At 47.2% G+C, this 21,023-nt stretch overlaps 1 protein-coding gene across 5 annotated transcripts in view; it reads left to right on the forward strand.

Moving 5' to 3' along the window:
- The window catches only part of LOC110487794 (PDZ and LIM domain protein 7), an 83,559-nt gene that overhangs the window by 16,524 nt on the left and 46,012 nt on the right, over nt 1–21,023 (forward strand). For all 5 annotated transcript variants that reach the window (XM_036943536.2, XM_090198917.1, XM_090198919.1 and 2 more), the window contains exon 3: nt 11,515–11,666. In XM_036943536.2, the coding sequence (XP_036799431.2) occupies nt 11,515–11,666 (152 nt within the window). The remainder of the gene's footprint in view (nt 1–11,514; nt 11,667–21,023) is intronic.

Genomic DNA, 21,023 nt, shown 5'->3' on the forward strand with positions numbered 1-21,023 from the left:
TCTCGAACGGGGCTGGTTGGATGTTGTCATCTCTAACCCTCGAACGGGGCTGGTTAAATGTTGTCATCTCTAACCCTCGAACAGAGCTGGTTGAATGTCGTCATCTCTAACCCTCCTACAGGGCTGGTTGAATGTTGTCATCTCTAACCCTCAAACAGAGCTGGTTGAATGTCGTCATCTCTAACCCTCGAATAGGGCTGGTTGAATGTTGTCATCTCTAACCCTCGAACAGAGCTGGTTAAATGTTGTCATCTCTAACCCTCGAACAGAGCTGGTTGAATGTCGTCATCTCTAACCCTCGAACGGGGCTGGTTGAATGTCGTCATCTCTAACCCTCGAACGGGGCTGGTTGAATGTCGTCATCTCTAGCCCTCGAACAGGGCTGGTTGAATGTCGTCATCTCTAACCCTCGAACAGGGCTGGTTGAATGTCATCTCTAACCCTCGAACGGGGCTGGTTGAATGTCGTCATCTCTAACCCTCGAACGGGGCTGGTTGAATGTCGTCATCTCTAACCCTCAAACAGGGCTGGTTGAATGTCGTCACCTCTAACCCTCAAACAGAGCTGGTTGAATGTCATCATCTCTAACCCTCGAACGGAGCTGGTTGAATGTCGTCATCTCTAACCCTCGAACGGAGCTGGTTGAATGTCGTCATCTCTAACCCTCGAACGGGGCTGGTTGAATGTTGTCATCTCTAACCCTCGAACAGAGCTGGTTGAATGTCGTCATCTCTAACCCTCGAACGGGGCTGGTTGAATGTTGTCATCTCTAACCCTCGAACAGGGCTGGTTGACCTTCAGATACTACTAGGTGCTCTTGTTGAGATTCAAGAGCACCTAGTAGTATCTAGACCCCCCCCCTCCCTCCCTCCCTACAGCTTTGAGTTAATGCTAGGTGTTCTCGCTGATTGGTACTGGCCCCAACAGGTTTGTTACAAAGGAAAAGTCTTAAATAAAAGGCTACATCATCTGGTTAAACCTGGATGACTCAAGTTATGAATCACTTACACACTGCCATGGCTGTTTCTTACCATGACTTACTGCTAGGAGCTGACACTAAGGTGGAATATGTCTAGCAGCTGGCTTTGTTGTAAAGGACTGGTTCATGTGAATGAATTGTGTTGTGTCACTATCAGAACTAGATTTACCTTGAGTTAGTGCTACAGTATTTACTGTCACCGCGGTAGATACTGGAGCCTTACAGCAGCCCAGCAGCCAGCAGGCTCTACTTTCCATTTCTCAGAGGGATATTTATGGGCTTCCCTCAGCTGTGCTATGAGTGATGTAAGGGGAAGATGGCTAGCTGTGTATCTCCCAGGCCAGAGCTGTGCTGTAAGGAGAAGCTGACTAGCTGTGTATCTCCCAGGCCAGAGCTGTGCTGTAAGGAGAAGCTGGCTAGCTGTGAATCTCCCAGGCCAGAGCTGTGCTGTAAGGAGAAGCTGACTAGCTGTGTATCTCCCAGGCCAGAGCTGTGCTGTAAGGAGAAGCTGACTAGCTGTGTATCTCCCAGGCCAGAGCTGTGCTGTAAGGAGAAGCTGGCTAGCTGTGTATCTGCCAGTGTAGGGCTGGGCTATGAGGAATTGGCAGTGTAGGGCTGGGCTATGGGGAACTGGCAGTGTAGGGCTGGGCTATGGGGAACTGGCAGTGTAGGGCTGGGCTATGGGGAACTGGCAGTGTAGGGCTGGGTTATGGGGAACTGGCAGTGTAGGGCTGGGTTATGGGGAACTGGCAGTGTAGGGCTGGGCTATGGGGAACTGGCAGTGTAGGGCTGGGCTATGGGGAACTGGCAGTGTAGGGCTGGGCTATGGGGAACTGAGGCACTGAACTTGCATTGTCAGTTTAGTCAAATGTGCATAGAGAGAATGGCCACATGTAAGGACAGGTGAGAGGCGTTTAAAACACAGTAGATTGAAAGGTACTGGTAGACCTCACCTTTAATAAAACACAGTAGATTGAAAGGTACTGGTAGACCTCACCTTTAATAAAACACAGTAGGTTGAAAGGTACTGGTAGACCTCACCTTTAATAAAACACAGTAGATTAAAAGGTACTGGTAGACCTCACCTTTAATAAAACACAGTAGATTGAAAGGTACTGGTAGACCTCACCTTTAATAAAACACAGTAGATTGAAAGGTACTGGTAGACCTCACCTTTAATAAAACACAGTAGATTGAAAGGTACTGGTAGGCCTCACCTTTAATAAAACACAGTAGATTGAAAGGTACTGGTAGACCTCTCCTTTAATAAAACACAGTAGATTGAAAGGTACTGGTAGACCTCGCCTTTAATAAAACACAGTAGATTGAAAGGTACTGGTAGACCTCTCCTTTAATAAAACACAGTAGATTGAAAGGTACTGGTAGACCTCACCTTTAATAAAACACAGTAGATTGAAAGGTACTGGTAGACCTCACCTTTAATAAAACACAGTAGATTGAAAGGTACTGGTAGACCTCTCCTTTAATAAAACACAGTAGATTGAAAGGTACTGGTAGACCTCTCCTTTTAAAATACAATAGTTCACACCAACACCACAGAGGAAGCTGTTTAACTTTATGTAATGTATTACTGTTCACGGTAATAGATGACATCAGAGACATTTTGAAATTATCTAGGTTGAGTTTCGTTGATCAGAATGAGTCATGTATTTTATAAATTGGTTTCACTATCAGAATTAATGTTTTTTTTTTTTTTAAAGTAACAGTTTGACTGATTTTCCGTTGTTTTGATAGAAAACTCAATGATACGCCATCATTTGTCTTGCCGATACGCCATCATTTGTCTTGCCGATACGCCGTCGTTGTCTTGCCGATACGCCGTCGTTGTCTTGCCGATACGCCGTCGTTGTCTTGCCGATACGCCGTCGTTGTCTTGCCGTCGTTGTCTTGCCGTCGTTGTCTTGCCGATACGCCGTCGTTGTCTTGCCGATACGCCGTCGTTGTCTTGCCGATACGCCGTCGTTGTCTTGCCGATACGCCGTCGTTGTCTTGCCGATACGCCGTCGTTGTCTTGCCGATAAGATGCAGCTGTTTCTAACTCCTTTATGCTCGTAATGAACGTTTTTAAAAGCAGTCTTTTTTTTATTACAAATGGCAGATCATATGAGACCATGTGATTTAATTTGTGTATGTGGTATGGTTTGATGTGTCGCAGGGTTCGTTGTCCCCTCTCCTAGTCTCCTTCCTTCCTAGTATTGACTAACTGTGGTGGGGTGTAGTGCCCCCTTCCTTCCTAGTATTGACTAACTGTAGTGGGATATGTTACTTCCTTCCTTCCTTCCTTTCTTCCTTCCTTCCTTCCTTCCTAGTATTGACTAACTGTGAGGGGGTATGTTGGCTCCTTCCTTCCCCCTCTCTCGTCTAAAGGCCTGAGCACAGCATTTTACTATGGCATGCATCCCAAATGACACCCTATTCCCTATATAGTGCACTACTTTAGACCAGAGACCTATTCCCTATATAGTGCACTACTTTAGACCAGAGACCTATTCCCTATATAGTGCACTACTTTAGACCAGAGACCTATTCCCTATATAGTGCACTACTATAGACCAGAGTCCTATTCCCTATATAGTGCACTACTTTAGACCAGGGCCCTATTCCCTATATAGTGCACTACTTTAGACCAGAGCCCTATTCCCTATATAGTGCACTACTTTAGACCAGAACCCTATTCCCTATATAGTGCACTACTTTAGACCAGAGCCCTATTCCCTATATAGTGCACTACTTTAGACCAGAGCCCTATTCCCTATATAGTGCACTACTTTAGACCAGGGCCCTATTCCCTATATAATGCACTACTTTAGACCAGGGCCCTATTCCCTATATAGTGCACTACTTTAGACCAGGACCATATCCCCTATATAGTGCACCACTCTAGACCAGGGCCCTATTCCCTATATAGTGCACTACTACAGACCAGATCCCTATTCCCTATATAGTACACTACTTTAGACCAGAGCCCTATTCCCTATATAGTGGTACTACTATAGACCAGAGCCCTATTCCCTATATAGTGCACTACTTTAGACCAGAGCCCTATTCCCTATATAGTGCACTACTTTAGACCAGGACCATATCCCCTATATAGTGCACCACTCTAGACCAGGGCCCTATTCCCTATATAGTGCACTACTTTAGACCAGGGCCCTATTCCCTATATAGTGCACTACTTTAGACCAGGGCCCTATTCCCTATATAGTACACTACTTTAGACCAGGGCCCTATTCCCTATATAGTGCACTACTTTAGACCAGAGCCCTATTCCCTATATAGTGCACTACTATAGACCAGAGCCCTATTCCCTATATAGTACACTACTTTAGTCCAGGCCCCTAATGGGGAATAAGGTGCCATTTGGGACGCTGACATATCACCTTCCTTCTGAAGAACAGGAACAGCTGTGATGTAAACCTGAGCCGTCGACACGGGTGGTGTCCATCACAGGCCGGAGAGAGACACACACACCTACTCTGCTGCCTCTACCCCTCTCTACGGTTTCACTCACTCATTCTTACTAAGCACTCTGTATCTCTCACCACTCACTATAATCTGCTTTACTGTCTCTACTGGTTTCTGTTATAATCTGCTAGGCTTTACTGTCTCTACTGGTTTCTGTTATAATCTGCTAGGCTTTACTGTCTCTACTGGTTTATATTATAATCTGCTCTGCTAGGCCTTACTGTCTCTACTGGTTTATATTATAATCTGCTCTGCTAGGCCTTACTGTCTCTACTGGTTTATATTATAATCTGCTCTGCTAGGCCTTACTGTCTCTACTGGTTTTTATTATAATCTGCTAGGCTTTACTGTCTCTACTGGTTTCTATTATAATCTGCTAGGTTTTACTGTCTCTACTGGTTTCTATTATAATCTGCTAGGCTTTACTGTCTCTACTGGTTTCTATTATAATCTGCTAGGCTTTACTGTCTCTACTGGTTTCTATTATAATCTGCTAGGTTTTACTGTCTCTACTGGTTTCTATTATAATCTGCTAGGCTTTACTGTCTCTACTGGTTTATATTATAATCTGCTCTGCTAGGCCTTACTGTCTCTACTGGTTTCTATTATAATCTGCTAGGCTTTACTGTCTCTACTGGTTTCTATTATAATCTGTTCTGCTAGGCCTTACTGTCTCTACTGGTTTCTATTATAATCTGCTAGGTTTTACTGTCTCTACTGGTTTCTATTATAATCTGCTAGGCTTTACTGTCTCTACTGGTTTATATTATAATCTGCTCTGCTAGGCCTTACTGTCTCTACTGGTTTCTATTATAATCTGCTAGGCTTTACTGTCTCTACTGGTTTATATTATAATCTGCTCTGCTAGGCCTTACTGTCTCTACTGGTTTCTATTATAATCTGCTAGGCTTTACTGTCTCTACTGGTTTCTATTATAATCTGCTAGGCTTTACTGTCTCTACTGGTTTCTATTATAATCTGCTAGGTTTTACTGTCTCTACTGGTTTCTATTATAATCTGCTAGGCTTTACTGTCTCTACTGGTTTCTATTATAATCTGCTAGGTTTTACTGTCTCTACTGGTTTCTATTATCTGCTCTGCTAGGCCTTACTGTCTCTACTGGTTTCTGTTATAATCTGCTAGGCTCTACTGTCTCTACTGGTTTCTGTTATAATCTGCTAGGCTCTACTGTCTCTACTGGTTTCTGTTATAATCTGCTAGGTTTTACTGTCTCTACTGGTTTCTATTATAATCTGCTAGGCTTTACTGTCTCTACTGGTTTCTATTATAATCTGCTAGGCTTTACTGTCTCTACTGGTTTCTATTATAATCTGCTAGGCTTTACTGTCTCTACTGGTTTCTATTATAATCTGCTAGGCTTTACTGTCTCTACTGGTTTCTATTATAATCTGCTAGGCTTTACTGTCTCTACTGGTTTCTACTGCTAGGCCTTACTGTCTCTACTGGTTTCTATTATAATCTGCTAGGCTTTACTGTCTCTACTGGTTTCTGTTATAATCTGCTAGGCTTTACTGTCTCTACTGGTTTCTATTATAATCTGCTCTCTACTGGTTTCTATTATAATCTGCTCTCTACTGGTTTCTATTATAATCTGCTCTCTACTGGTTTCTATTATAATCTGCTCTCTACTGGTTTCTATTATAATCTGCTCTCTACTGGTTTCTATAATAATCTGCTCTCTACTGGTTTCTATTATAATCTGCTCTGCTGGGCTTTACTGTCTACTGGTTTCTATTATAATCTGCTCTCTACTCTGTTCCACAAACGCCCCTGTTCACCTTCTCTCAGCCCATGCCGCCTCAGAATACCAGTCACCGGAGGGGCCTGCGTGTGGTGTGGAGGGGTGGGGTGGGGCCTGCGTGTGGTGTGGAGGGGCCTGCGTGTGGTGTGGAGGGGCCTGCGTGTGGTGTGGTGTGGAGGGGCCTGCGTGTGGTGTGGTGTGGTGTGGAGGGGCCTGCGTGTGGTGTGGTGGGGTGGGGTGGGGCCTGCGTGTGGTGTGGTGGGGTGGGGTGGGGCCTGCGTGTGGTGTGGGGCCTGCGTGTGGTGTGGGGCCTGCGTGTGGTGTGGTGGGGTGGGGTGGGGCCTGCGTGTGGTGTGGGGCCTGCGTGTGGTGTGGGGCCTGCGTGTGGTGTGGGGCCTGCGTGTGGTGTGGTGGGGTGGGGTGGGGCGGGGCCTGCGTGTGGTGTGGTGGGGTGGGGTGGGGCCTGCGTGTGGTGTGGTGGGGTGGGGTGGGGCCTGCGTGTGGTGTGGTGGGGTGGGGAGGGGCCTGCGTGTGGTGGGGAGGGGCCTGCGTGTGGTGGGGAGGGGCCTGCGTGTGGTGGCGTGTGGTGGGGAGGGGCCTGCGTGTGGTGTGGTGTGGTGGGGAGGGGCCTGCGTGTGGTGTGGTGTGGTGGGGAGGGGCCTGCGTGTGGTGTGGTGTGGTGGGGAGGGGCCTGCGTGTGGTGTGGTGTGGTGGGGAGGGGCCTGCGTGTGGTGTGGTGTGGTGGGGAGGGGCCTGCGTGTCGTGTGGTGTGGTGGGGAGGGGCCTGCGTGTCGTGTGGTGTGGTGGTGGGGAGGGGCCTGCGTGTGGTGTGGTGTGGTGGGGAGGGGCCTGCGTGTGGTGTGTGGTGTGGTGTGGTGGGGAGGGGCCTGCGTGTGGTGTGGTGTGGTGGGGAGGGGCCTGCGTGTGGTGGGGAGGGGCCTGCGTGTGGTGTGGTGGGGAGGGGCCTGCGTGTGGTGGGGAGGGGAGGGGCCTGCGTGGGGAGGGGCCTGCGTGTGGTGTGGAGGGGAGGGGCCTGCGTGTGGTGTGGTGGGGAGGGGCCTGCGTGTGGTGTGGTGGGGAGGGGCCTGCGTGTGGTGTGGTGTGGAGGGGCCTGCGTGTGGTGTGGAGGGGAGGGGCCTGCGTGTGGTGTGGTGGGGAGGGGCCTGCGTGTGGTGTGGTGGGGAGGGGCCTGCGTGTGGTGTGGTGTGGTGGGGAGGGGCCTGCGTGTGGTGTGGTGGGGAGGGGCCTGCATGTGGTGTGGTGTGGTGGGGAGGGGCCTGCATGTGGTGTGGTGTGGTGGGGAGGGGCCTGCGTGTGGTGTGGAGGGGAGGGGCCTGCGTGTGGTGTGGAGGGGAGGGGCCTGCGTGTGGTGTGGAGGGGAGGGGCCTGCGTGTGGTGTGGTGGGGAGGGGCCTGCGTGTGGTGTGGTGGGGAGGGGCCTGCGTGTGGTGTTTCTCTGTAACACCCTTTTAGTTGTATCTTTAATTGTTTCCAGCCTGGGTAGATCACAAGTGATTAACTTGATGTTTGATTTTCATAAGGAATATATTTATTGTACCCCCCCCCCCCCCCACCGAAAACAAACCAGATGCTTTTTTTCAACAAGCTGCCTGACTGCATAATTTTATCCACGTTCTTCAAACGTCAGCGTTACTCCTACTTCTGTGTATCGTCCCATTTCCAAATGAAGGGTTAGGTTTTTAGACTCTCATTCTGAAGGGTTAAGGTTTGGGATTAGGGTTAAAATAGAAACGAGTGTCCACGACTGGGAGCGAACACACAACCTTCTGATCCACGACCTGCCAGAGTCATGGGATTACCCAGAGTCATGGGATTACCCAGAGTCATGGGATTACCCAGCGTCATGGGATTACCCAGCGTCATGGGATTACCCAGCGTCATGGGATTATCCAGCGTCATGGGATTACCCAAAACTTCTTTATGGTAATAGCTCTCAATGTTGCCCCTAGTGGCTGTTTTTCAGGGCAACGTCTCAACGTCCTCAAGACATGGATAGACGTCCAATTTCAGCATCGATCTTGGAACACCCTGGCTTTTTTCCCCCCAGGTTTCTACAGTCAAGGGAAGCTGAAATTAAACCACTCCACAAGGGAGCTGTATCTTCCGCTACGGGACTTTCCCTCAGTCTGTTTTAATGTGCTGAATCAAAGCAGTTGAATCGTATAGCTTAGTGGAACACGACAGAAACCAATGATTTAGGGTCTAAAATCTTGTGATCATTTATGAGCCAATAGTCTAAAGGGATCAATAACCGGATAGGACGGGGTAATCGATGTCTTCACACACCAGGGTCTGCATCCCAAATCAGACCATAGTCCCCATGTAGTGCACTTCTGTTGACCAGGGCTCTATGGACCATAGTCCCCATCTAGTGCACTAGATAAGGAATAGGGCTCCATTTTGGGACTCAGACGATGTCTACATGACAGAAATCAGTATTCCAGTCGGGGTTTAGCCCTGTGATGTTCAGCCTTGCTTTGGCTTTCTCTGGCTCGCTCTCCTTTTTTTTTTAGTGATCTGATGTTGAACACTTTGTACTCTCAGTGATCTGAGACTTTGACACATTTCGTTAAGCCTCCGGGACAAGGCTGAGTAAGGCCCTTACTAAGCACATTCTGGCATCTCCTCTCTCTTCATACGATCTCCGTGTGTATTAACAGCCTCTGTGGTGGATGTCAAGAGTTATTTTTTTTTTTTAAAGGACACTTTGAAGTGTCTCCAAGTGGCACCCTATTCACTATATAGTGCACTTTGTTTGACCAGAGCCTTGTGCGGAGAGGGTGCCATTAGGGACCTTGCTGCAGCAGGCCTGGCAAGGTAGGGACTCCGAGTGGTTTAAGGTTCATATATGCAGCTTGTTCCCTACTGTGTGTGATGTGGCTGTAACTCATGTCTGATGTCAGGAATGATCCAACTTATATACATTACATCATTTAAAAAAAATAATTCACACTAGTATAATCCTATCCTGTACTGTCGCACTTAGGTGACCTGTCGTGTCGGACTGCTAGTTAATATCATCTAGTCGGTTAGGTGATCTGTGGTGTCACGTCGGACTGCTAGTTAATATCATCTAGTCGGTTAGGTGATCTGTGGTGTCACGTCGGACTGCTAGTTAATATCATCTAGTCGGTTAGGTGATCTGTGGTGTCACGTCGGACTGCTAGTTAATATCATCTAGTCAGTTAGGTGACCTGTCGTGTCGGACTGCTAGTTAATATAATCTAGTCAGTTAGGTGACCTGTGGTGTCGTGTCGGACTGCTAGTTAATATCATCTAGTCTGTTAGGTGACCTGTGGTGTCGTGTCGGACTGCTAGTTAATATCTCTCAATGCTTCCCAAATCGCACCCTATTCGGGGCCCATAGTGCACTACTTTAGATCAGAGCTCTTGTAGGGAATAGGGTACCATTTGGGGCGGAGCCGCTCGCTCTCTGTAGTGTCCTGTCGGGAGTTGAACTTCACTCCAAAGCTTCGGTCCACATCTGCAGTGGATCATAAGAGGTGATGTCATAGTGCTGATTGGACTCTTACCTCATGTCCTCATTGTGGTGTGGGGCACCATCTGGCTGAACACACACACACACACACACACACACACACACACACACAGTGAGGACTTGTCAGACACAGAGCCCTTAGGTTCCCCCTACAAATCACTAGCCGGTGATAACAGACCCAAACAGGAATCCTCTTGACGACTTTGTGTATGTATATTTAGTGAATACAGTGTTTAAAAGGCCCTCTGGGGTCCGCTAGCTACCGGTAAGAGCAAGAGGACACATCTGTTGATTGGTGTGAACGTACTATGCCCTAGAATGTTTCGGTGTGCACTTTCATCTCTCTGATCCTGTTGTTAACCAATATGTTCCCTTTGACTCGATATCCTCTGATTCTTCCCTCTAGATCAGCCCTGTTGTTGGCTAGATATCCTCTGATTCTTCCCTCTAGATCAGCCCTGTTGTTGGCTAGATATCCTCTGATTCTTCCCTCTAGATCAGCCCTGTTGTTGACTAGATATCCTCTGATTCTTCCCTCTAGATCAGCCCTGTTGTTGACTAGATATCCTTCCCTCTAGATCAGCCCTGTTGTTGGCTAGATATCCTCTGATTCTTCCCTCTAGATCAGCCCTGTTGTTGGCTAGATATCCTCTGATTCTTCCCTCTAGAACAGCCCTGTTGTTGGCTAGATATCCTCTGATTCTTCCCTCTAGAACAGCCCTGTTGTTGGCTAGATATCCTCTGATTCTTCCCTCTAGATCAGCCCTGTTGTTGGCTAGATATCCTCTGATTCTTCCCTCTAGAACAGCCCTGTTGTTGGCTAGATATCCTCTGATTCTTCCCTCTAGATCAGCCCTGTTGTTGGCTAGATATCCTCTGATTCTTCCCTCTAGATCAGCCCTGTTGTTGGCTAGATATCCTCTGATTCTTCCCTCTAGATCAGCCCTGTTGTTGGCTAAATATCCTCTGATTCTTCCCTCTAGATCAGCCCTGTTGTTGGCTAGATATCCTCTGATTCTTCCCTCTAGATCAGCCCTGTTGTTGGCTAGATATCCTCTGATTCTTCCCTCTAGATCAGCCCTGTTGTTGGCTAGATATCCTTTCCTCTAGATCAGCCCTGTTACTGACTAGATATCCTCCCAGTCTTTCCTCTAGATCAGCCCTGTTACTGACTAGATATCCTTTCCTCTAGATCAGCCCTGTTACTGACTAGAAATCCTTTCCTCTAGATCAGCCCTGTTACTGACTAGATATCCTTTCCTCTAGATCAGCCCTGTTACTGACTAGATATCCTTTCCTCTAGATCAGCCCTGTTACTGACTAGATATCCTCCCAGTCTTTCCTCTAGATCAGCCCTGTTACTGACTAGATATCCTTTCCTCTAGATCAGCCCTGTTACTGACTAGAAATCCTTTCCTCTAGATCAGCCCTGTTACTGACTAGATATCCTTTCCTCTAGATCAGCCCTGTTGTTGACTCATTAACATGAATTGCTTTGAATGAGCACTGTGTCGGTTAGGGCAGGTGTTTGTTCCATTTAACCATGAAAATATTGAGAGACACAGCGAGAGGAAATAGTAGGTAATTTTGTTTTATTTCACATGTACTTATACAACTATACTGTTACCTGATTTCACAGGTAATCATTACGTGTTCTTGTCAGTGACCAGCTTTAATAGGCCAAAGGTCGTATGTCTTTATAAGTGAGTGCCCCTGTTGAGAACCACAATCCACCCCCCCCCCCCCCTCTCTCTCTCTCCCTCTACAGCTGACCCCCGGGGGTAAGGCCGCCCAGGCCGGTGTGGGCGTGGGAGATTGGGTGGTGTCCATCGGAGAGACCAACGCAGAAGACATGACCCATGTGGAGGCACAGAACAAGATCAGAGCAGCAGAGGAGTCTCTCACCCTCACCCTCAGCAAGTAAGATAATATAACTAGACCGTACTGTATACACTGTACTCACCCTCAGTAATATAACTAGACCGTACTGTATACACTATACTCACCCTCAGTAATATAACTAGACTGTACTGTATACACTATACTCACCCTCAGTAATATAACTAGACCGTACTGTAAACACTATACTCACCCTCAGTAATATAACTAGACCGTACTGTATACACTATACTCACCCTCAGTAATATAACTAGACTGTACTGTATACACTATACTCACCCTCAGTAATATAACTAGACCGTACTGTAAACACTATACTCACCCTCAGTAATATAACTAGACCGTACTGTATACACTATACTCACCCTCAGTAATATAACTAGACTGTACTGTATACACTATACTCACCCTCAGTAATATAACTAGACCGTACTGTATACACTATACTCACCCTCAGTAATATAACTAGACTGTACTGTATACACTATACTCACCCTCAGTAATATAACTAGACTGTACTGTATACACTATACTCACCCTCAGTAATATAACTAGACCGTACTGTAAACACTATACTCACCCTCAGTAATATAACTAGACCGTACTGTATACACTATACTCACCCTCAGTAATATAACTAGACTGTACTGTATACACTATACTCACCCTCAGTAATATAACTAGACCGTACTGTAAACACTATACTCACCCTCAGTAATATAACTAGACCGTACTGTATACACTATACTCACCCTCAGTAATATAACTAGACTGTACTGTATACACTATACTCACCCTCAGTAATATAACTAGACCGTACTGTATACACTATACTCACCCTCAGTAATATAACTAGACTGTACTGTATACACTATACTCACCCTCAGTAATATAACTAGACTGTACTGTATACACTATACTCACCCTCAGTAATATAACTAGACCGTACTGTATACACTATACTCACCCTCAGTAATATAACTAGACTGTACTGTATACACTATACTCACCCTCAGTAATATAACTAGACCGTACTGTAAACACTATACTCACCCTCAGTAATATAACTAGACCGTACTGTATACACTATACTCACCCTCAGTAATATAACTAGACCGTACTGTAAACACTATACTCACCCTCAGTAATATAACTAGACCGTACTGTATACACTATACTCACCCTCAGTAATATAACTAGACCGTACTGTATACACTATACTCACCCTCAGTAATATAACTAGACCGTACTGTAAACACTATACTCACCCTCAGTAATATAACTAGACTGTACTGTATACACTATACTCACCCTCAGTAATATAACTAGACCGTACTGTAAACACTATACTCACCCTCAGTAATATAATTAGACCGTACTGTAAACACTATACTCACCCTCAGTAATATAACTAGACCGTACTGTATACACTATACTCACCCTCAGTAATATAACTAGACTGTACTGTAAACACTATACTCACCCTCAGTAATATAACTAGACCGTACTGTATACACTATACTCACCCTCAGTAATATAACTAGACCGTACTGTATACACTATACTCACCCTCAGTAATATAACTAGACCGTACTGTATACACTATACTCACCCTCAGTAATATAACTAGACTGTACTGTATACACTATACTCACCCTCAGTAATATAACTAGACCGTACTGTAAACACTATACTCACCCTCAGTAATATAACTAGACCGTACTGTAAACACTATACTCACCCTCAGTAATATAACTAGACCGTACTGTATACACTATACTCACCCTCAGTAATATAACTAGACCGTACTGTATACACTATACTCACCCTCAGTAATATAACTAGACCGTACTGTATACACTATACTCACCCTCAGTAATATAACTAGACCGTACTGTATACACTATACTCACCCTCAGTAATATAACTAGACCGTACTGTAAACACTATACTCACCCTCAGTAATATAACTAGACCGTACTGTATACACTATACTCACCCTCAGTAATATAACTAGACCGTACTGTATACACTATACTCACCCTCAGTAATATAACTAGACCGTACTGTATACACTATACTCACCCTCAGTAATATAACTAGACCGTACTGTATACACTATACTCACCCTCAGTAATATAACTAGACCGTACTGTATACACTATACTCACCCTCAGTAATATAACTAGACCGTACTGTATACACTATACTCACCCTCAGTAATATAACTAGACCGTACTGTATACACTATACTCACCCTCAGTAATATAACTAGACCGTACTGTAAACACTATACTCACCCTCAGTAATATAACTAGACCGTACTGTAAACACTATATTCACCCTCAGTAATATAACTAGACCGTACTGTATACACTATACTCACCCTCAGTAATATAACTAGACCGTACTGTATACACTATACTCACCCTCAGTAATATAACTAGACCGTACTGTAAACACTATACTCACCCTCAGTAATATAACTAGACCGTACTGTATACACTATACTCACCCTCAGTAATATAACTAGACCGTACTGTAAACACTATACTCACCCTCAGTAATATAACTAGACCGTACTGTATACACTATACTCACCCTCAGTAATATAACTAGACCGTACTGTAAACACTATACTCACCCTCAGTAATATAACTAGACCGTACTGTAAACACTATACTCACCCTCAGTAATATAACTAGACTGTACTGTAAACACTATACTCACCCTCAGCAATTTAACTAGACTGTACTGTATACACTATACTCACCCTCAGTAATATAACTAGACTGTACTGTAAACACTATACTCACCCTCAGTAATATAACTAGACTGTACTGTATACACTATACTCACCCTCAGTAATATAACTAGACTGTACTGTAAACACTATACTCACCCTCAGTAATATAACTAGACTGTACTGTATACACTATACTCACCCTCAGTAATATAACTAGACTGTACTGTATACACTATACTCACCCTCAGTAATATAACTAGACTGTACTGTAAACACTATACTCACCCTCAGTAATATAACTAGACTGTACTGTATACACTATACTCACCCTCAGTAATATAACTAGACCGTACTGTATACACTATACTCACCCTCAGTAATATAACTAGACCGTACTGTATACACTATACTCACCCTCAGTAATATAACTAGACTGTACTGTATACACTATACTCACCCTCAGTAATATAACTAGACCGTACTGTATACACTACTCACCCTCAGTAATTTAACTAGACTGTACTGTATACACTATACTCACCCTCAGTAATATAACTAGACTGTACTGTATACACTATACTCACCCTCAGTAATATAACTAGACTGTACTGTAAACACTATACTCACCCTCAGTAATATAACTAGACCGTACTGTATACACTATACTCACCCTCAGTAATATAACTAGACTGTACTGTATACACTATACTCACCCTCAGTAATATAACTAGACCGTACTGTATACACTATACTCACCCTCAGTAATATAACTAGACTGTACTGTAAACACTATACTCACCCTCAGTAATATAACTAGACCGTACTGTAAACACTATACTCACCCTCAGTAATATAACTAGACTGTACTGTAAACACTATACTCACCCTCAGTAATATAACTAGACTGTACTGTATACACTACTCACCCACTGTACCATACCAGAATATACCATACATACTAAACTCACCCACTGTACCATACCAGAATATACCATACATACTAAACTCACCCACTGTACCATACCAGAATATACCATACATACTATGGGGGTGGGGGGCAAAGCAAATAGTCTGGGCAGCCATTTAATTAGCTGTTCAGGAGTCTTATGGCTTGGGTGGGTAGAAGCTGTTTAGAAGCCTCTAGGTCCTAGACTTGGTGCTCCGGTACCCGCTTGCCGTGCGGTAGCAGAGAGAACAGTCTATGGCTAGGGTGGCTGGAGTCCCTGACCATTTTTAAGGGCCTTCCTCTGACACTGCCTGGTGTAGAGGTCCTGGATGGCAGGAAGTTTGGCCTCAGTGATGTACTGGGCCGTACACACTACCCTCTGTAGTGTCCTTGCGGTCGGAGGCCGAGCAGTTGCCGTACCAGGCGGTGACGCAATCAGTCAAAGGTCTCGATGGTGCAGCTGTAAAACCTTTTGAGGAACTGAGGACCCATGCCAAATATTTTTAGTGTCCTGAGGGGGAATAGGTTTTGTCATGCCCTCTTCACGACTGTCTTGGTGTGCTTGGACCATGTTAGTTAGTTAGTTAGTTAGTTAGTTAGTTAGTTAGTTAGTTAGTTAGTTAGTTAGTTAGTTAGGAGTGGTTTGAGATGCCTTGCTTTCAAATTCTGTTGTAAAAAAAATATATTAAATGAGATTAAAACCTCTTTGGTGATTTTAAATGAAGCGAGGTTGGGTTTGGATAACATACCTGCTACCTACAGAATCATGTTGTATTTGCTCCTCTTAAGAAACTCCCTACTCAATAACAAAAACATTTATGTCAAGCCAACAGCTCATTTCTAACAGAAAATGATAGACGTGGTAACATTTCTGTTTGGTTAGAATCTCCTGCATAGATAGATAACTATAGAGGTGTTGAAATAACCAAGCCACCGTCTATCCTGTCCGTTTCATTGATTACGTGTCAGCTGCTGTTAACAGTGAAAGCACGTTGCAACAAGACGGGTTGTAGTGGTGTCTTCGGGTCACACAGACATGGAACCAGTACTGTTAGTGAGGGTGTCTGAACGACCTCTCCCGTAATGTGGTCAAGACAAAGGAGATGATCGTGGACGACAGGACAATGAGGACCCGAGCGAGCACGCCTCCATTCTCATCCACCTGGCTCCAGTGGAGCAGGTTGAGAGCTTCAAGTTCCTTGGTGTCCGTCCACATCACCAACAAACTATCCTGGTCCAAACACACAGAGACAGTCGTGAAGCGGGCACGACAATGTCTATTCCCCCTCAGGAGACTGAAAAGACTTGGCATGGGTCCCCAGATCCTAAAAAGGTTTTACAGCTGCACCACCGAGAGCATCCTGACCGGTTGCATCACCGCCTGGTATGGCAACTGCTCGGCATCTGACCGTAAGGCACTACAGAGGGTAGTACGAATGGCCCAGTAAATCACTGGGGCCAAGCTTCCTGCCATCCAGGTCCTCTATACCAGATGGTGTCAGCGGAGGGCCCCAAAATATTGTCAGACTCCAGCCACCCAAGTCAAAGCCTGTTTTCTCTGCTTCCGCACGGCAAACGGTACCGGAGCACCAAGGTCTACATCTGTTGTATTCAGTGCATGTGACAAATTACATTTCACAAATTTGATTTGAACTCTAGATAGTGATGGTACAGTGAGGGAGTCTGAACTGTAGATAGTGATGGTACAGTGAGGGAGTCTGAACTGTAGATAGTGATGGTACAGTGAGGGAGTCTGAACTGTAGATAGTGATGGTACAGTGAGGGAGTCTGAACTGTAGATAGTGGCGGTACAGTGAGGGAGTCTCTGAACTGTAGATAGTGATGGTACAGTGAGGGACTCTCTGAACTGTAGATAGTGAGGGAGTCTCTGAATCGTAGAAATCTCTAAATCTAATGAGTCTGAACACCTACTGTCCACACTGACCGACTGTAGGGACTCAGGACTATGTTAAAAAATTAAGTCAGACTGGATACACTGTTAATAAACAAGGCTGTGTCTGACTGGCCTGACGTAGGGACCTGTCGCCCTGAATTAGGGCACTATATAGGGAATAGAGTGCCATTTCGGACACAATCAGAACAGAGACCAGATCTACAGTTAGAATGCGAGGCGTGAGTGACTTCAGGAATATGGCTGACCTGATATTATGGCCTGAGACCATCAAGAAGGTTTAGAGTGACACTAAACTATTTAGCTTTCCATTCTGACACCGCTCTCTCACCCTCGCTCTCGCCCCCCCCCCCCCCCCCCCCCCCCCTCCCGGCACATATGGAAAAAATCTGGAGTGCTGAATTGACAGTCTTCCTTCTTGAAGAGGTCACGTAACAGCCTCAACCCGAAAGCCTAAAAAAGGAGTGAGTGTGTGTCTGAGGGAGGAGACCGTAACTACCTCATCCGTTTGTGAGGGAGAGAGAGAAAGTCATACGTCTGTGATTTAATAGATGAGTAATGAAAACCAACATGTGGTCTGTATCTGAAATAGAACCCTATTCCTTTCAAAGTGCACTCTGGGCCCTGGTCATAAAGTAGGGCATTATCTGCCTTCCTAGTGGAGCAGCGGTCACTACAGACCCGGGTTTGATCCCAGGGTTTGTCTCACCGGAAGACCAGTGAGGCAGCGCACAATTGTACACCAACTGGTTACCCAGAATGACCCCAGTCCAGACCTGTACACCAGCTAACCCAGAATGACCCCAGTCCAGACCTGTACACCAGCTAACCCAGAATGACCCCAGCCCAGACCTGTACACCAGCTAACCCAGAATGACCCCAGCCCAGACCTGTACACCAGCTAACCCAGAATGACCCCAGCCCAGACCTGTACACCAGATAGCTGGTTACAACATTTTGACTGTCACTTTCTCTTCCCATCCTACAAAGAAGAGAGAACTCTCAAACGTTTGCAGCATTAGTCAGAAGCACTGTCTTTTCCAAAAGGTTCTGCATGCTTCTCAAGTTGAGATGCAGTACGTGGACTAAGTGGCATAGCTAGGCCAGAAAAAAGATGTACGTAACACATATACCAGCACCTAAACCCCCAATGATTAGGAAATGGGCATAAAGACCTACAAGGGGGCTTTGTAGCCCAGCACACGGGGGCTTTGTAGCCCAGCACACGGGGGCTTTGTAGCCCAGCACACGGGGGCTTTGTAGCCCAGCACACGGGGGCTTTGTAGCCCAGCACACGGGGGCTTTGTAGCCCAGCACACGGGGGCTTTGTAGCCCAGCACACGGGGGCTTTGTAGCCCAGCACACGGGGGACAAAGGCTGCTTCTCTTCCAGCATTCACCAAAACAAAACTTATAAAGCTTTACACAAACGAGGATAAAAATGACAAATAATGTATGATGGCTTTAACAAAGACTTCCAAACAAACGGTTCCACGTTGCACTGTTAGAACTGTAGCAACACAGCTGAACCCAATTTGGCACCAGTTACTACCCTTACACGGTGCTCCAAGCTGGCCGTGCACTAAACAGGAAGTCTAAACCAAATTAGGAAAATTTACAAACATACCACCAAAACTACCCTATAACCAAGATCTCAGATTGGACGAGCCCCAACTGTGTTAGCTGGTCATAGTTCATAACAACAAAGGGAGTGACTGATTTTTATTTTTTATTTTTATTTTTTTAACCTTTATTTACCTAGGCAAGTCAGTTAAGAACTAATTCTTATTTTCAATGACGGCCTAGGAACAGTGGGTTAACTGGTCTAGGAACAGTGGGTTAACTGGTCTAGGAACAGTGGGTTAACTGGTCTAGGAACAGTGGGTTAACTGGTCTAGGAACAGTGGGTTAACTGGTCTAGGAACAGTGGGTTAACTGCCTTGTTCAGGGGCAGAACGACAGGTTTATACCTTGTCAGCTCAGGGATCTGTTCTAGCAACCTTTCGGTTACTAGTCCAACGCTTTAACCACTAGACTACCTGCCGCCCCCCTCTAACCACAAGGCTACCTGCCGCCCCCCTCTAACCACTAGGCTACCTGCCGCCCCCCTCTAACCACTAGGCTACCTGCCGCCCCCCTCTAACCACAAGGCTACCTGCCTCCCCCCTCTAACCACAAGGCTACCTGCCGCCCCCCTCTAACCACAAGGCTACCTGCCGCCCCCCTCTAACCACTAGGCTACCTGCCGCCCCCCTCTAACCACAAGGCTACCTGCCGCCCCCCTCTAACCACAAGGCTACCTGCCGCCCCCCTCTAACCACAAGGCTACCTGCCGCCCCCCTCTAACCACTAGACTACCTGCCGCCCCCCTCTAACCACTAGGCTACCTGCCGCCCCCCTCTAACCACTAGGCTACCTGCCGCCCCCCTCTAACCACAAGGCTACCTGCCGCCCCCCTCTAACCACAAGGCTACCTGCCGCCCCCCTCTAACCACAAGGCTACCTGCCGCCCCCCTCTAACCACTAGGCTACCTGCCGCCCCCCTCTAACCACAAGGCTACCTGCCGCCCCCCTCTAACCACAAGGCTACCTGCCGCCCCCCTCTAACCACTAGGCTACCTGCCGCCCCCCTCTAACCACAAGGCTACCTGCCGCCCCCCTCTAACCACAAGGCTACCTGCCGCCCCCCTCTAACCACTAGGCTACCTGCCGCCCCCCTCTAACCACTAGGCTACCTGCCGCCCCCCTCTAACCACAAGGCTACCTGCCGCCCCCCTCTAACCACTAGGCTACCTGCCGCCCCCCTCTAACCACAAGGCTACCTGCCGCCCCCCTCTAACCACAAGGCTACCTGCCGCCCCCCTCTAACCACAAGGCTACCTGCCGCCCCCCTCTAACCACTAGGCTACCTGCCGCCCCCCTCTAACCACAAGGCTACCTGCCACCCCCTCTAACCACAAGGCTACCTGCCGCCCCCCTCTAACCACAAGGCTACCTGCCGCCCCCCTCTAACCACTAGGCTACCTGCCGCCCCCCTCTAACCACAAGGCTACCTGCCGCCCCCCTCTAACCACAAGGCTACCTGCCGCCCCCCTCTAACCACAAGGCTACCTGCCGCCCCCCTCTAACCACTAGGCTACCTGCCGCCCCCCTCTAACCACTAGGCTACCTGCCGCCCCCCTCTAACCACAAGGCTACCTGCCGCCCCCCTCTAACCACAAGGCTACCTGCCGCCCCCCTCTAACCACAAGGCTACCTGCCGCCCCCCTCTAACCACTAGGCTACCTGCCGCCCCCCTCTAACCACTAGGCTACCTGCCGCCCCCCTCTAACCACAAGGCTACCTGCCGCCCCCCTCTAACCACAAGGCTACCTGCCGCCCCCCTCTAACCACAAGGCTACCTGCCGCCCCCCTCTAACCACAAGGCTACCTGCTGCCCCCCTCTAACCACAAGGCTACCTGCCGCCCCCCTCTAACCACAAGGCTACCTGCCGCCCCCCTCTAACCACTAGGCTACCTGCCGCCCCCCTCTAACCACAAGGCTACCTGCCGCCCCCCTCTAACCACAAGGCTACCTGCCGCCCCCCTCTAACCACAAGGCTACCTGCCGCCCCCCTCTAACCACTAGGCTACCTGCCGCCCCCCTCTAACCACAAGGCTACCTGCCGCCCCCCTCTAACCACAAGGCTACCTGCCGCCCCCCTCTAACCACTCGGCTACCTGCCGCCCCCCTCTAACCACAAGGCTACCTGCCGCCCCCCTCTAACCACAAGGC

Source organism: Oncorhynchus mykiss, chromosome 14 (assembly GCF_057628025.1).
Source record: "Oncorhynchus mykiss isolate SJ-2025 chromosome 14, ASM5762802v1, whole genome shotgun sequence".
Lineage (NCBI taxonomy): Eukaryota > Metazoa > Chordata > Actinopteri > Salmoniformes > Salmonidae > Oncorhynchus > Oncorhynchus mykiss.